The sequence below is a fragment of the Belonocnema kinseyi genome, chromosome 9 (assembly GCF_010883055.1).
Source record: "Belonocnema kinseyi isolate 2016_QV_RU_SX_M_011 chromosome 9, B_treatae_v1, whole genome shotgun sequence".
In the NCBI taxonomy this organism is placed as follows: Eukaryota; Metazoa; Arthropoda; class Insecta; order Hymenoptera; family Cynipidae; genus Belonocnema; species Belonocnema kinseyi.
Genome location: NC_046665.1, coordinates 106,638,411 through 106,655,949, shown reverse-complemented (window position 1 = coordinate 106,655,949; position 17,539 = coordinate 106,638,411). Strand labels below are relative to the sequence as shown.

The window sequence follows — 17,539 nt, the reverse complement described above, 5'->3', positions numbered from 1 at the left end:
AAAAAATAATTTTTCAACAAAATAATACATTATTAACAAATTAGTTCAACTTTTATCCAAGTGGTAAAAGTTTTCAACCCGATAATATGATTTTTCAATAAAAATATTAATTTTCAACCAAATACTCGAATTTTAAATCAAATACATAAATTTTCCACTAAAAAATAACGCTTAGAATGAAAAATCTAAAAAACGAAAATGTTTAACGTAAATATTCTCGAATTACGCATCATAAAACTGAATTATATCATAACGGAAAAGTATAAAAATTCAATTAATTATTTTAAAAACTGTTAAAACAGAACTTGGCAAATTTTTTCTTCTAAAAATTTGTAAAATTTTCAGTAAAAAAAATAAATTCACTGTCATTTCTCGATTTATCCCGGTTTCCTGGTGCAGCGGCCACCCTGTAATTGATTTTAAAATGTCTCACCCATTGCCCATTCGAAGCCTGGGTGCTGTAGTCGCAGTCATAAAATTTTCTCCATTTGGAGACCACTGAAGTAAAGTTGTATCAGGAGCTTCCGCACTCGCGATTAGTTTTCTGTTGTTCATGTCCCACAATTCTATACCGCCGCGCAAATTTCCAAAGCCGGTCAACAAGAGAAGTGCACTGTAGTTAAGAATTCACTATCCAATTTAATTGTTTCTAAACTAAAATAAACTAATAATAGATTAAAACAAAAAATAAAATATGAAACTTAGATTCAAAAAATTAAAAAATTATCGATCATTATAATCATTAATTAATTTATGTAAAGGATATTGTTTCCGTGCGGATTGTAGTAAATGCTGTTACGATGTTTCGATCCGAATTCAAAGATTGCCTCACATTTCAAATTGAATAGCGTCGCTTTTGATGGCATGAAACCGTAAATTACACAAAACTCGGTGTTTTTTGGCGACCACTCGACCGCGTGTATTGGACCCTCCTTACCTATTGAATTTGAAAATAATTATTAAGAATTCAGGCCTCGCAGTCCCTATGGAATAAAATACAGGGACAAAAGGGTTTTTTCTGACACGCTCATTGGGTATAAAATCATAAAATTGCAAAAACAATTCAATTTAAATTCAAAAGAGTAAAAATTAGTTGGAAAAAATATTAAAAATAAAAAAAATCCATTAATTTCCGTAAAATTTGAATGAATTTAGAGAAAATTAGGGGAAACAAGAAGAAATCGATGAAATTCATAAAAAAAATTCAAGGAGAACCTAAAATAGAATTTAAATGAATTGAAACATTTTAAAAAGATGAAAAAAAATTAATATAAATCTGCTTTGAAATGAGCTTTAACAAATTCCAGGAAAAAAATATTAATTTTCCAAAAAAAAATGGAAGAGCTACATTTTAAATTTAAAAAATGCATTTAAAAATGAATTTTCAACAAAATAAAAGAATATCCAAAAATTTTTAAACGAATTTTCAATCCAATAGCTGCATTTTTAGCTGATAAAATAAAGTTTAAACCAAATAGGGTAAAGTTAAATTTACAGTTAAAAAAATTTAACACAACAGTTGAATATTCTCAGGAAAAAAGGCAAATTTTCAATCAAACAGATGAATTTTCAACAAAGAAAATTGAATTTCTATTTAACAGAAAAATTCGACAAAAAATGGAATACTTAGATTGATTTTAACCAAATTCATGCATTTTGATAGGAGTTTACAATCTAATAGATCAATTTTCAACTACAAAAAATGCATTTTCAAGAAAAAAAGTCAATTAGTCCAAGAAGAATAATATTCTACCATAAAAGACAAATTTTCAACAAAATACAGAATTTTTTTATTAAATAGCTGAATTTTCAAATGAAGAACATGGCATAGTTGAACTTTCATTTGAGAAAATTAATTTTTGAAAAGAAAAACGAATTTTCAACAAAACAATTTAATGTTTCATAAAAGAAAGAAATTTTTAATTAAAAAGATTAATTTTCAATCAAAAAATAAATTTTTAATCCAATAGTTAAATTTTCAACCAAACAGATGAATTTTTATCCAAGAAGATAACATTTCTATAAAATAAAAAAAAATTTCGACAAAAAATAAAAGTTATATTTTCAGTTTAAAAAAATTATTTAAAAAAAAAAGAAAATAATTTTCCATCAAAGAAACACTCATAATAAATTTTAAAACTTAAAAAAAAAAATTCAATTCAAATTCAAAATAATTCAAATCAATTGGAAAAATTGTTGGAAACATAAAAAAAATCCATTGATTTCCGTAAAATTAGAATGAATTTAAAGGAAATTAAGGGAATCGAGAACAATTCGTTAAAATTCATAAAAATTCAAGTAGAATTTAAAAAGAATTTAAATTAATTGAAAACAATTTATAAGCATGAAATAAGCTTTGAAATTAGTTAAAAAATTTGCAAGGAAATTCAAATCCATTGGAAAAACTGTTAGAAATATAAAAAAATCCATGGATTTACATAAAATTAGAAATTTAAAGGAAATTAAGGGAATCGAGAACAATTCTTTAGAATTCATAAAAATTTAAGGAGAATTTAAAAAGAATTAAAACGAATTGGAAAACAATTTAAAAAGATAAAAAAACAATTTAAAAATATAAAAAAACTTCATTGAATTCAGTAACTTCGAAAATAGTTTAGAAAAATGCAATGGAATTCAAAAGAATTTGTTAAACTGCCTAAGAATTCAAGATGAGGTTGAAAGACTTTAGGATCAAGCAATTAAAAACATTAAAATTTTTTTAAATCTAATCAAGTAGAATTGAGTAAATTTAGAAGAATTCAGATAAAAGAAAAAAATTCAAGAGAATTCCAAAGAATAAAAAAGAATTCAGGGTAATTTAATAATAATTCAAGATGAATTTAAAAAAAACATAATTTAAAATCTCTTTAAAACTTTTAAACCCTATTAATCTATAACCAAAAAAGAATTCAAATAAATTGGAAATAATTTTAAAAATCCATTCATTTCAGTAAAATGTTATTGAATTTAGTGGAATTTAAGGAAAATGAGAAGAATTTCATGAACTTCATAAAAAAAATCAAGCTGAATTTAAAGAGCAATTAAGGGAATTGTAAAAAATTTAATGGATTAAGTTTGAAATGAGTGTAGAAAAATTAAGGAGAATTCAAAGGAATTTGATGAAAAGCGACAAAAACTTTTTAAGAATCAATTTAATTCAGTAGAATTGGGTGAATGTAGAAGAATTCAAAAGAATTCAGGATAAATTAATACCTATTCAGGTTGAATTACAAATAAATTGAAAAAAAATATTTGAAAATTTCTTCAAATCTTTAAAACCCTATCATTTTTAAACAAAAAAGTGACAATGACTACAAGACAATTCAAAATAATTGAAATTGGAAATAATAACTCTTTAAAATTCCTTAAAATTCTTCAAAACTCTTGAAAATGCCTTCCAATCTTTTTAAATGCCCTAAAATATTTCAAAGTATTTAAAATCCTTTCAAATTATTAAAATAAATAAACGAATTCTTGGAATCTTTTTAAATATCTTAAAATATATCCTTTAAATTTTTTTGAAGCTCTTGAAAATGCCAAGAAATTGAAAAAAGAATCTTAAAATATTTCAAATCCTTTGATCATTTTATGAATTTAATTTTTCAAAATTCAAAAGAATTAAAAAGAAAAATTAGGATAAATTAATAAGGATTCAGGGTGGATTCCAAAAACTTATTTCAAAAATCTTTGAAATCTTTAAAATTCACTAAAATTTTAATGAAATCCTGTGCAATTCTATGAGATATGGCGATTTTTCACGAAATCCTGGAAAATTTATTTAAATACATTGAGAGCATTAAAAACCCTTACAAATTTTTAATTTTTAGCGAACATAAGTCCTTAAAATCCTTGAATTCTTTTAAATCTTTGTGAAAAGTTTGAGAAATTTTTTGAAATCCTTATGAATTTTTTAAAAAAACTTGTGAATTCTTTCCAACATCTTGTGTATTTATTGAAATCACTGGTATATTTGAAATTTTTGAAATTGAATTGAAAAAATTTAAACTTGTATTAAACTTATTGTTTGAAACTTGGCGAACTGTATCCTTTCTGAAATGTTTGATATTCTTGAAATCTTTTTAAATCCTTATGGATTCTTTGAGAAATTTGTGAAACCTTTTGTGTTCATTTGAAATCTTTGTGAAATATTTTTAAATTTTAGTAAAATCTTTGAAATCCTTGAAAATTGTGTGAAATATTTTGAAATCTTGGAAATATTAATAAAGTATTTCTTTAATCTTTGCGATATAATTTATTTTCGTATCAGGTCATTGAAATCTGTTGAAATCGTCTCAAAATCGAAACCTTTAGAAATGTTTTAAAATCACTGAAATCTGCTCTAATGTACAAGGGTGGCCGTTTTAATCGAAGAAAAAAATTCCCGGTCATTTCTCGGTTCGCAAACATTTTTCACGGCCAATGGAATTTAAAAAATCAAACTGTATTCTAAACATTTTTCCATATAAAGTAATAAAAAATAAACAACAAATTAAAGCATTCAAAGTGGAATACTTGAATTTCAAAAATTTGAAATTGATGTTTAAAAGTTTTCAATTCAAGAATTGTGTATTCAAATGCTAAAAAATGTACACGTATCAAATAGAACGTACTATAACTTTTCAATTAAACAATGTTAAATTAAATGCAAATAAACTGCAAAATTTAGAACTTTTATCAATTATAGAGTTCAAAAATTTAGATTAAGTTCCAAAAATATAAATCCACGTTAACATTTTCAATAGTCTAAATTAAAGAATCAAGCAATGAACTTTAAAAATTTTCAAGATTATATTATTTCAAGTAATTTTGAGCAGAAACATTAAAAATTGAAAAATAACTTTTTTAATTTAACAGTACATAAATTAGAAAGTTAGATTATTTTTATTTTAAATAGTCTAGGCATCCTTTAAAAGCTTTGAAATTTTATTTAAAATCTTTTAGAAAACTAGAAGTGATTTTAAATGTTTCCAAATTCAAAATCATTATTGAATTTTTTGTCAGAATTTTTAAATATATTTCAAAATGAATTGAATTTTTTCTATAACTATAGAACACTTATTATTTGTAAAAATATTATAGTAATTTTAAGAGATATTTAGAAGTTTTAAAACGATTTGAATTAAATTTAGAACTTGAAATAATTTCAAATCCTTACAGCCGAATTTAAAATAAAATGTAGATTTTTGCAGATTTCAAACAAAAAATTTCGAATTTTTTTAAGAATTGTGAAAGACTTAAAAAAAAAAATTCTTAAGATTCTTGGGAAAATTGAAAATGATTTTTCACTTTGAAAAATTATGGAAGATTTTTTCTAATTTGCTGGATTTTCTTAAATTGTAGGAAAATTTCGATTAATTTTAAAATATATTTAGAAGTTGTAAAACAATTCAGTTTCAAATTGTTTTCTTTTAAATATTTGGTTTCAATTTACTCGTCTGGAATGAACAGTGAAATATTGCTAAATATTAAATACTTATTCTGTTTCTACATTAAGAAATTTGAAATTAAATGGGATAAAAATTAAATAATTTAGACTCACAAAATTTTAAATTTAATAAAAACCTTTTGTTATGTCTATATTATTGTGGATTTATTTTAAAACTATTTTAAACAAACTAGTTGAATTTTTAACCAAATAGTTGAATTTGCTACAAAATATTTTTATTTTTAACCAAAAAAGACGCATTTTCAAAAAAAGAGGTACATTTCCAACCAGAGATGATTTTTCAATTAATATGACAAAAATAGGCGCAAATAATTTCTACCAAAACAATGAAAATAAAATGAAAATACAATGAAAATAAAAGAAGACGAATTTTTAACAAAATACATCAATTTTTAACCAATTATTTGAATTTTCAACCAAGAATATTAATTTTCTTACAAAAAAGATGAAAATTATTAAACAATAAACAAATTATTAAATTTTCAACAAAACACTTGAACCCTTAACTAAAACAGATTAATAATAAATCAAAAATATTACTTTTTGCAGAAAAAGACGAATTTTTTACAAAATACATCAATTTTTACCGAAAAATTTTAATTTTCAACCAAGAATATTATTTTTTACCAAAAAGATGAATTTTCAACAAGATACATCAAATATTCGATTCCAAATAATATAAAAAATAATATAAAGGAAGACCTGAAACGCTGAATTAAAAATATATTATTGATAAATCATGACAATTTTTATTCAAAAATAAAATTATCGGAATAAAGGATATATTAATTTCAATTATTATCAAGACTTTCGGATTAAAACAGTTACAATCTGAAAATTCTCACATTTTGAATGGATCTAGAATTGTTTGGTCAAATCAATTATTGTTCCGATTTCAACACTTCAAATGCTTTTAATTTTTAATGGTTTAAATCTTCAAAACTGCACTTTAATTATTTAAAAAAATAACTATTAAAATCGAACTTGTGCAGATTTTTCTTCTGGAAATTTGTAAAATTCTCGGTCCGGCCGCCACCCTGTTTTTTATTTAAAAAATCTTCGATTTTAAATACTTCTAATTTTTTAGGCCTTCAAAACTGCATTTTAAAATTCTTTAAATTAAAATATATGCTTTTCAAAATTAAAAATCTAAAATGGAAAATTTTGAGAGTGAAAGGTTTTCGAATCAAGCATTCTAAACTGAATGATATAATAATTTATAAAAATCACAATTTGAAAAATTATTTAAAAACCGGTTAAATTTAAGTTGGAAAAAATTTTTATTCTAAAAATTTCGTAAAATTCCCGGTCAAAAAATAAATTCACTGTCATTTCCCGGTTTCATAAAATTCCCGGTCATTTCCCGATTTTCCAGGTTTCCCGGTCAGGCGGCCACCCTGGTACCCTTTTTGAAAATATTTGAATTTCTGAAAATATTTTTAAATCCTTATGAATTATTTGAAATATTTGTGAAATCGTTTGAAATTTTCCAAAACATTTTGAAATCGTTTAAAATTTTGGAAATCTTTTAAAATCTTTGACATCTGGTGTACTGCAATCTTTTTAGAAATTTTAAAATCCTGAAAATCTTTTGCAAGTTTTAAAATCTTTGTGAAATTTAAGAAATCTTGTCAACGCGCCATTTACAAATCCTTGACATCCCTAAAATTTGTATAAAGATTCGAAATCTTTGGGTAATTTAACAATTTAACGAGATTTCCAGGTTTTCAAGGTTTAGAAAAAAAATCAAGGAGAATTCCAGGTTTTGAAAGTCGCTGGACACTCTTTTACAGAAATTCCCTGATTTTTGCTTCATTTTTTTTTTTAATTTCTGAATCTTGGATCGGTCTGTGAGGCCTGAATAATTTGATGTGAGCGAGAATGATAAATTTTCAATTAAAATAAAACTATACTCACTGAGACTGACTAGAGCCGTTTCGCCTTTTGTACTCAGATAATGCAAAGTTGTTTTGCCGTAATAGGAAGCCCCAGTTTTATCAACTTCTGTGCTAGTCATTAATAATGCACTAGTTCCCTTTTGATTCCAATAAATGTCAACTCTGTCTGACTGCGAAAAATACAAATTAAGTAAGATATCATTTTAGATACTGGATAATTACCACAAAGGAATAATTAAGGAAATAATAGGGCTCAAGGGGCAAGAAAAAACTCAAAAGGGAGGAAATAGGGTAATTTTCTTCGGGAAAAGGCTTTTTTCACATAATAAATCATACATATAATTAAAGAGTCATTATTTTATTTTAAAAGTATTTTTAAAATTCATAGTTAATAATTTCGAATAAAATCATTTTTAAATTAAAAAATTTTTTTTAACAATTTTGAATCGAAAATCTTCCAAATCAAACAATTTCAGATTAAGTAAAATTTTAAAAGGAGAATATGTATTAAAAATGGAATAAAAAGGAATTACACTAGTATCATTTCGAAACGAAAGCGTTTAAAATTGGGAAAAAGTAAACAATTTTATATTTAATTGGAGAATCTCGAAAGTGAATGGATTCAGACTAAGATTTCGAAAATACAATTTCAAAACATTAAAAATGGAGTATTTTCATATTGTAATCTTCAAAATAGGATCATTAAATGTAATATTATACAGCGTTCAAAATTAAATAATTTAAAATTTTTTAATTGTGAATTCAAATCGATTAAAATTTGAAACCAAAAACTTTATTCAATTTTTCAAAGTCCAAGCTTCCGAAATTCTAGAATTTTAAACTGCTATTACTTTAGAAAAATAATTTAACATTAAAATTGATTAGAATTTTTTTTAATATCAACTAATAAATTCATGGTCATATTTGCCGTTCAAAATAGAAAAATTTTCAATTATAAGCCATTAAAATGGAATTATTATTTAAAAAGTTCGAAATAATAAGTAATTTTAAATTACTTTTTATTATTTTTACAAAATCAACTATTTCAATTTCAATTGTAAAATTAAAACTTATGAAAGGAAAAAATTGTTATTTAGCAATTGACATGAAAACTCAGAACTCGAATCTTGTAACCATTTAAAATTAAATAAATCATTTAATTACTGCGGCACCAAATTTATATAAATAAATTTTGACCAATTGCGATTTTAAATAATACAATTTTTTAATTTGAAATTGGAAACTTCCAAAAATTCAGAAATTTAAAATAAAATCTTTTTAAATTTAAGCTTTTGAAGTAAAAAAACTAAAAAATGGAACTTCTTTTTATTTACCGCTTTTAATACTTTTGTTTATAATATTTGGATAATATTTATAGATAAAAAAAACTATTTATGTGTGGGATATATTCTGTGAAGAAAATATTTTTTGTTGAAGAAATAAAATCGGTATACTTTTTATAAGCCAAAAAGAGGAAGAAATAATCTTTTTATCCGAAAATTTATAGTTTTTTTTTATAATTTCTACAATTCAAGAATTTTTTAAAATTGAAAACATCAAATTTGTTGATTAAAAAGTTTTTTATGTTCTAAATATTTCTCACAATCCAAAATATTTTCTCGTCTAAAAATTACTTAATCAATAACTAAACGTGATACTTATAAGTATGATTAAATAATTCTGTCCTTTTTTTATTTTTATCTTTACTACAATTAATACTTTGAATGAAACTCAAGCATTTTTTTTAAATATTAAAAATAAACTATTTAAAAATCCATATTGAAAAGTTTGTGATATTAGAAATTCTACAAATTAAAAAAAAATCTCTTGAAATTCTTTGGAATCTTTTAAAACAACCTAAAATCTTTAAAATCTTCTGCAATTTTTTTATATCCTAGATATCCCTTGAAATTGTTGAAACTTGTAGAAATCCCTTGAAATAAAATTTAATTTATTTCCTAAAGTTTTCTAGAAATTTGTTAAAATCCCTTGAAATTGTGAAAATCCAGTTCAGTTTTACCTGGATTTTTATTTTCTAATATTAAAAAAAAAAAATTATTTTCGCATCCCTGTATTTTTACTATCTAAATATTAAAAATATAAACTATTTAAAAATCTATAATATCGAAATTTTAAATATTAAGAGTTCTAATCATTTTTAAACAAGTTAAATAATTAAAGAAATTATTATTTTTAGCTAGCAAAATATGAATGAAAAAACTCTTTACTTTCGTAATTTCGATATTTTCATATACGCCAATATTTGTTACGTATCTGGAGATCTTAACAGTTTCCATAAATATTAAAAAAATATAAATAGTATTTTTTTAATCTTCTAAAAAGTGTTTATACTTAAAAAATGAAATGTGCAATTGATAACTTAAAAATGTTTGAATTTAAAACGTATAAAGATTATTAAATATTACAAAATAAAAATTGTTTAATTTAAAACGCTATTAATTTGAAATTATTTTACCACTAAAAACAGTAGCTATTAAAAAACGTTTATTATATGAATTAAAAATGAAGGACTTAACAATTGATATTTTTAAATTGAACCTTGAGAGCTAAAAAAATATTAAATAAAAAATTGTTTTAGTTTACAAATTTTTAAATAAAAAAAACAACTTTTTTTGATTTTATTCTGTTCTCTAAAAAAATCTCAGCTTTCTTGATTTAGGAAAAGGAAGAGGAAGTTTGTTTAAATTTTGATAGATCTTTACATTAATTTTACATATACAGATTTTGCCACTTAAAAATAATAAAAAATAAAAGTTTTTGTCAATTTGGCATTTTTGGAAAATTTGCAAAAAACATGCTATCATTTTTCTTCTTCGGAAAATTCTTTTTTTGCTGATTGAGAATTTTTGGATTTTTTTGAAATTTTTGAACGTTTCAAATACACAAAAAAGTTTTGCATGAAATCAAAATAGTGATCTATTTCTTTAGTTCAAATTAAAGAAATTTCAGGTTATATATTAAACTTTGTCTAAAAAAACTGTACATTTAACTCAATAAAAATTAAAAATAAACATTTTTTTGAAAATGTTCAAAAAATTTTAAATTGAGCAAACTCTTTTTTTATTATTATTCACTAGCAGAAACTAGATATGAAAAAATTTTCATAATTTTTCAACCAATACGATTTTTTTTTAATTTTCAGAAATTTGAATCTTTAAATAAAAATTAAAAAAAAACAGAAGATATCAATCGATTTCGAAATTATTTATTACTTTTCTTCGTGTGCCAATCCACAATTTTTTTTCCTTCAGCTCAAACAAATTGAACAATTGTTTAATATATTTATTCTGTTTTTATTTATACAGTAATTCAGTTAACTTTCTAATAGATTTAATATTTTTTCGAGAAAATAGGGGGGAAAAATGGCAAATGGAATATGAGAAAGACTGCGAACCCTAGAATAATATGTTAAATAAAAGTAAATTTACCTGGAAGAAACTTTTGTTTGCTATTGACTGAGTCGATTCGAATTTTGGGTACTGAAAGAGTCGACCAAAAGATGCTTGGCCAGGTTTTCCTTAAAAAAAAATCGATTAAATTACTTGTTCGAAGGAACTAATTGAGAAAAAAAAAACAATATAAATAAATGATTTTACCAGGCATGTAGCACAGTATGTGATAAGGAACTGCACCAGGTGCTATACTGAATTTAGCTATTTTGGCTACGTTTATTCGGTGCGCAGCTCTCTCAAAATTTACGTCCTCGTACAAAACGACGTCATTATTTACAAGCATTCCACAGATTTTTTCATCACTCGACCATTGCGGTTCCCTAAATTAATAAAAAATTAACTACCAGAGTCTATAAATCTACTTAAAATAGAATATCGAAAAATATACCAGTCGGTTTGTTTCTTCTGGACAAAGCTTTTTACGAGCTCTGTATCCTCGGATTTCCAGATATTAAGATTTGGAGAACCTTGAGGATTTGTAGGAGTCGCTGAAAAAAATGATATTATTGAAAATTCTTAGGGATCGAAAGATTAGTTAATTTCCAGCTAAATAAATTCCGCAACATTTTTAATATAGAACATTCATATTTCGATTTTTATTTACAATCATAAAGTTCGTTTTAAATATCTCTGAACATAGCAGAACAAAAAATTGCAAAATAAATGAATTTTCAAATAAAATTATGGATCTTTAGCTGGAATAGTGGAATTTTAAACCAAATGATAATTTTTTAACTAAAATGATAAATATTTAACTGAAATACTTGAATTTTTAATGAAAAAAATGAATTTTTAAACAATAAGATTAATGATGAAACAAATAAATTAATTTTCTACTACAAAATAATACAATTTTTAAATAAAATACGAGTAAATGAATTTCAACGAAATAGTTGAATTTTCAATCAGAGGAGACAAATTTTCAACCAAATAGTTGAATTATCAACAAGAAAAAAAAATCAATTTTCAACAAAATGAGTTTTAAACATTGAATAGTTAAATTGTCAGGCATAAAATAAATTTTTAACCCAGAAAAAAATTGTTAACTAAAATTATGGAAAATTCAACTGGAATAGTATTTTTAACTAAAAGCGAAACAAATTTTAAATAAAATAGTTAAATTTTCGGTTAACAAATTTCTTTTCATACAAAGAATAAACAATTATTCAATCACACAGTTAATTTTTGTAACCAAAAAAAAACGAGTTTTTAATTAAAATTACGAATCATTTCCCGGTTCGCAAACATTTTTTACGGTCAATGAAATTTAAAAAATGGAAAACTAAAGCTAACAAATTTTCTACTTGAGGTAATAAAAACTGAACTGATAAATAAAAGTACTCAAAGTGGAACTGCCAAATTTTGAACATTTAAAATTTAAATAAAAATTTTTTTATTAAAATGCTCAAATAATTTACACGTATAAAATTAAAGGTACTAACATTTTTCAATATAAAAAAATATAAATCCACGTTTTCATTTTCAATGCTCTAAATTAAAAAATTAATCAATGAACTTTAAAATTATATAATTTTAAGGAATTTTAAGCTAGAAACATCAAATATTGAAAAATGGAAATTTATTTAACTAACACTTCTTAAATTAGAAATTAAATTATTTTCTTTCTAAATAGTTTAAACATCCTTGGATAGCTTCAAAATTTTATTTCAAACACTTGAGAAATCTAGAAGTTGTTTTAAATTTAAAATTATTTTAGAAATTTCTTCAGAACTTCTAAATATCCGTTAAAATTAATTGAATTTCTTCTACAATTTTCAGAAAATACATTTATTCTTTTCAAGAATTGTGAAAGGCTTCAAAAGAATAAAAACATTTTCTTCAGATTCCAAGGAAAATTAAAAATAATTTTTCAGTTTGAAAAATTACTTTAGAGAATATTTAAAAAGTTTTTTAAAGATTTAAAGAAAATGTTCAAAAAAGATTCTCAAAGATTTTAAGAAAACTTTCTAAAATTTGCATGATAATTTTTAATCTTTTTAAAACTCCTAAATATCTCTTAAAATTACTCAAATTTATTCTACAAATGTTCATTTGTAAATTATAAATACAAATTTTAAAATTTCACTTACAAATTAGGCATTTTTCGAAAGTTTAACGATTCAAATATTGCTAAATATTCAGTAATTAATTTTTTTTAATTAAAAATTTCAAATTGAATGGGTTAAAAATTGAATATTTCAAACTCAAACAATATTTTTAATTTAATAAAATCCTTTAATTAAGAATAGATTATTATGAATTTCTTTTTTAAGTTGAAAATAATTTATAAACTTTCAGTCACACGTTCACATTTGTTTAATGACTAAGACTTTGAAATTGAAACCGTTTAAATTTTAACGTTAAAATCTGAAAATTCTTAAATTTTTAACTGATTGCAAATTGTTTTTTATCTCAAATTTTCAACATCAAAGGATCAAAGGATTTCAAGTCTTTAAGAAAACATTTTAAAATTCTTCAAATTAAAAATGTAAGCTTAGAAATAAAAGTTTTCAATGGAAAATTTGCAAAGTAAGCAAATTTTGAATTACGCACTTTAAGCTAAATAATAGCATAACTGAAAAACATAAAAATTCAACTAATTATGTAAAAACTGCTGAAATCGAACGTGAACAGATTTTCTTCTACAAATTTGTAAAATTCCAGGTAAAAAAAATTCACTGTCATTTCCCGGTCTCAAAAAATTCCTGGTCATTTCCCGGTTTTCTGGTCCAGCCGCCACTCTAGAATATTTAACTGTAATTCTTGAATTTTCAGCCAAAAAGAAGAATTTTTAAACAAGGAGATTAAATTTCAAAGAAAAAAAATCATTAAAAAAATTTACATCCAAATTGTTAAATTTTTAACTAGAAAAGGTCAATTTTCCACCAAAAATGTAACGATTAAATGTTCAGTTGAAAAAATTAACTTTCAACCAAACTGATAAATCTTCAACTAAAATTATGAACCTTTAATTGGAATATTTAAATTTCCAGTAACAAAAAATAGTTCATACTAAAACGGAGAAATTGTCAACCAAAACATAAATAATTAAATTTAAGTTAAGAAAATCAATGTTCAACCAAAAAATACGAATTTTCAACTAAAAAATATTCAACAGAAAATTTAATGATTAAATTGTCAGTCATAAAATGAATTTTCAACCAAGCAAATGAATTTTTAACTAAAATTATGGAATATTCTACTATAATAGGATTTTTAACTAAAAACTAAATCAATTTTCAATAAAATAATTAAATTTTCGATTAAGAAATTTCTTTTCATTCCAAGAAAAAACAATTTTTCAATCAAATAGCTTATTTTATAACCAAAGAAACGAGTTTTTAATTAAAATTATGAATCTTCAATAAAAAAAAAGTAATTTCAAACAAAAGAGTTTATTTTTCAATCAAGTAAATTTATTTCTAATCATAAAGATGAATTTTCAACTAAAATTATGAATGTTTAACTGTAATACTTGAATTTTCATCCAAAAAGAAAAATTTTTAAACAAGGAGTTTAAATTTCAAAGAAGAAAAAAATTTTTCTATCAAAAAAGTAGATTTTTTTAACAAAATACCTGATTTTTCAATGTAATAAATGAATTTACAATTTAAAAAGTCAAATTTACATTCCAAAATTTAAAATTTTGAACTAGAGAAGGTCAATTTTCTACCCAAAATGCAACGGTTAAATTTTCAGTTGAACAAATTAACTTTCAACCAAACATCGTTATGAAATCTTAAAATTTCTATTAAATATTTTGGAATTTTTTTAAATTTTGGTGAAATATTTGAAATCTTTGAAATTCTTAAAAAAATTTTAATCTTTGGGAAATTTGTTTAAATCCTTTGAAATCTTTATCAAAGCTTTAAAATATTTGTGAAAGCTTTCTTTAATCTTTGTTTGCGAAATCGTTTGTGTTCGTTTGAAATCATTGCATTTTTTTTTAATGTTTTCAAGTTTTTAAATCTTTGGAAAAGTTCGAAATCTTTGAAATCTGGTGTACACGCCTTTTTTAAATCATTGAAATTCTTACAATCTTCATGAAATGTTCGAAATTTTTGTGAAATGTTTTAAACATTTGTCAAATCATTTGAGATATTTGTGAATTTTTTAAAAAATATTTGTTTATGAAATCTTTTTTATTCGTTGAAATCATTGAATTATTTGAAATCTTCGTGAAATATTTTCAAAATAGATGTAGACCTGAATTTTAAAATTTTAAAATGTATGATTTTTAACAATATTTTTATTGTCCAGGCATTGTTCATAATAGTTCAATATTCAACTTAAAAATACAAATTGCCAACGAAAAAGTGCCATAGTTTATATTTTAGTCAAAAAAGAATGAAGAATTTACAACAAAAAAAAAAGAATTTTGAAGCCAAAAAGACCTTCAAACCAGAAGATAAATTTTCTTTAAAAAAATTCAATTTTCATAAAAAAATATGACTGTTCAACAAAAAATTAATTTTCCACGAAACTGATGCACTTTTACGCAAAAAAGGGAAATTTCAAACTAAAAAATTAGTTTTTACAACAACAAAAAACGCGAATTTTTAACTAAAAAATATCAATCTTAAAAAAAAGGAAAAGTTACATTTTCTGTTAAAAATTAATTCTAAACCAAAAAAAAAAGTATTTTCAATTAAACAGTTAAATTTTCAACCAGGCATAAGCCTTCAATAAAAAAATTTCACAATGTATTTTAACTTGGACCCAAGTAGTTTAATTTTCCATTAAAAAAATTAAATTTCAAAAAGATAATTAAACTTCTAACCAACGAGATAACTTTTCAACTTAAAATATAAATTTTTATATAAAAAAAGTGATTTCTTAAAAAAGCAATTCAACCAAATGTCTTAAACAAATCAGTTGATTTATCAAGCAAACAAGAACGATTTTTAACCAAAAAGTTGCATTTTCATACAAAAAATGAAATTTCTTTTATAATAGATGAAGTTTTAAATCAAAAAGATAAATGTTCAAAAACATAATTCAATTTTCTGTTGAAAAATATTTTAGTCGAGTTTTCACGATCAAAACTATGATTTTTATAACAAGAAATTATTTTCTACCAACAAAATTGAATTTTCAATCCAAAAAGACGAATTTTTTCAACCAAACAGGATGACTTTTTTTAACAAAATTGCTGAATTCTCAAGCAGTTTTTATTACAAAAAAGTTGAATTTTCATTTTAAAAAATTCTAGTTAACTCAGTAACATCAAAAATTTAATATTTTGTAACAAAAAAATTAATTTCTACGAAAAAATTTAATTTTCAATCCAAAAAGACGAATTTTTCAAACACAAAAGATGACTTTTTAACAAAATTGTTGAATTCTCTCCCAAATAGTTGCATTTTTATCCGAAATATATCAATTTTGTACTAAAACCGATAAATTTGTAATAAAAAACCATTTTTTTTTATAAATGGAACTTTCATCCAGAAAATATTTCAGTTCATTTTTCAAAACCAAAATATAAATTTCAAACAAAAAGTAAATTTTCTACGAAATAGTTAAGTTTTCAAGAAAATAGTATAATAGCTTAATTTCTAAACAGTTAAATTTTTATTAAAAAAAAAAAAAAAAACACAGAGCTTTAATTTCTGCTAAAACAGGTAAACTTTAAAATAAAAAAGACAAATTTTTAAAAAAATATTTGAATTTTCAACTGAAAAGTTAACGAAAAAAATGCAATTTTCTATTAATTAAAATAAATTTGGAGATTCTCATAAATTCTCAGAGAATTTATTTCTCGGTAATATTCTCATTTTCGTTACCGTTTTCAAAGAAATATAACCGGCTTAGAACTCTATTTAAAGTGCTTATTTTATAAAAAATTCACAGACTTTTGCCATTATTTTTTTTATTTTTTTTTTTTTTAAATCGATAACTTTCCCTGACGAACAAAATGCTCTAATTTCTAGGTTTCCCTTGAATAAAGTTTTCAATTCAATCCTACCAATGAATGGCTCCCAGGTCATAAGGTAATTGCCCTGAGGGGAAAATCGAATAGCCTGGATTTTCGGCCTTGAAATTTTTCCGATGACCTTCCAAGTCGCGCACAAAGCAATTTGTACCGAGGATCCATTGGCCCAGGCAAAAAACCGGCCTTCCGGACTGAACAGCATCGTTTTACACGATTTGCTGTCATCTTTGGAAAATGCTGAGACGGCATCGTAAGTTGGAGGTCCTTGACCTACGTTTATGCCGGTGGAACCTCGCACTGAAAATTAATATAATATAAAAATATCGCTTAATCACAACAACAAAAATCAAGCTAAGGGTGACCAGACGCATTGAACAGAAAATAAAGACATTTTCCTTAAGGGGCGTTATTTTAAAAATTCAACCACTAAAATTAACTTTCTACAAAAAAAAACAGATATATTTTTAACGAAATACATGAATTTTCAACAAAATAGTTACACTTTTAACCAAAGAAATAAATTTTCAACTAAAATGAAGAATCCGTAAAAAACGAAAATCAATTTTCAAATAAGAAGATTAATTTTCTACTAAAAAGGACCAATTTTTTAACTAAAAGGGATATATTTCCAATCCAAATTGGAATAGTTATATTTATAGTTAACAAATTAAGTTTTAACCAAAAAAAACGAATTTTCAACCAAATATTAAAATTTTCAACTAAAGAAATTAATTTTCAAGCAAAAAGATGAATTCTTCACTAAGACAATTTATATTTTATCATACAG

General features: G+C 23.1%; 1 protein-coding gene across 1 annotated transcript in view; it reads right to left on the bottom strand.

The window, feature by feature from the left end:
* Positions 1-17,539, bottom strand: part of LOC117179504 (eukaryotic translation initiation factor 2A) — a 34,798-nt gene that overhangs the window by 14,980 nt on the left and 2,279 nt on the right. The window contains exons 2-8 of the mRNA XM_033371373.1: positions 16,786-17,049; positions 11,206-11,305; positions 10,962-11,137; positions 10,794-10,882; positions 7,364-7,514; positions 767-937; positions 434-608 (exon numbers count right to left, since the gene is read on the bottom strand). Of these exons, the coding sequence (XP_033227264.1) occupies positions 434-608; positions 767-937; positions 7,364-7,514; positions 10,794-10,882; positions 10,962-11,137; positions 11,206-11,305; positions 16,786-17,049 (1,126 nt within the window). The remainder of the gene's footprint in view (positions 1-433; positions 609-766; positions 938-7,363; positions 7,515-10,793; positions 10,883-10,961; positions 11,138-11,205; positions 11,306-16,785; positions 17,050-17,539) is intronic.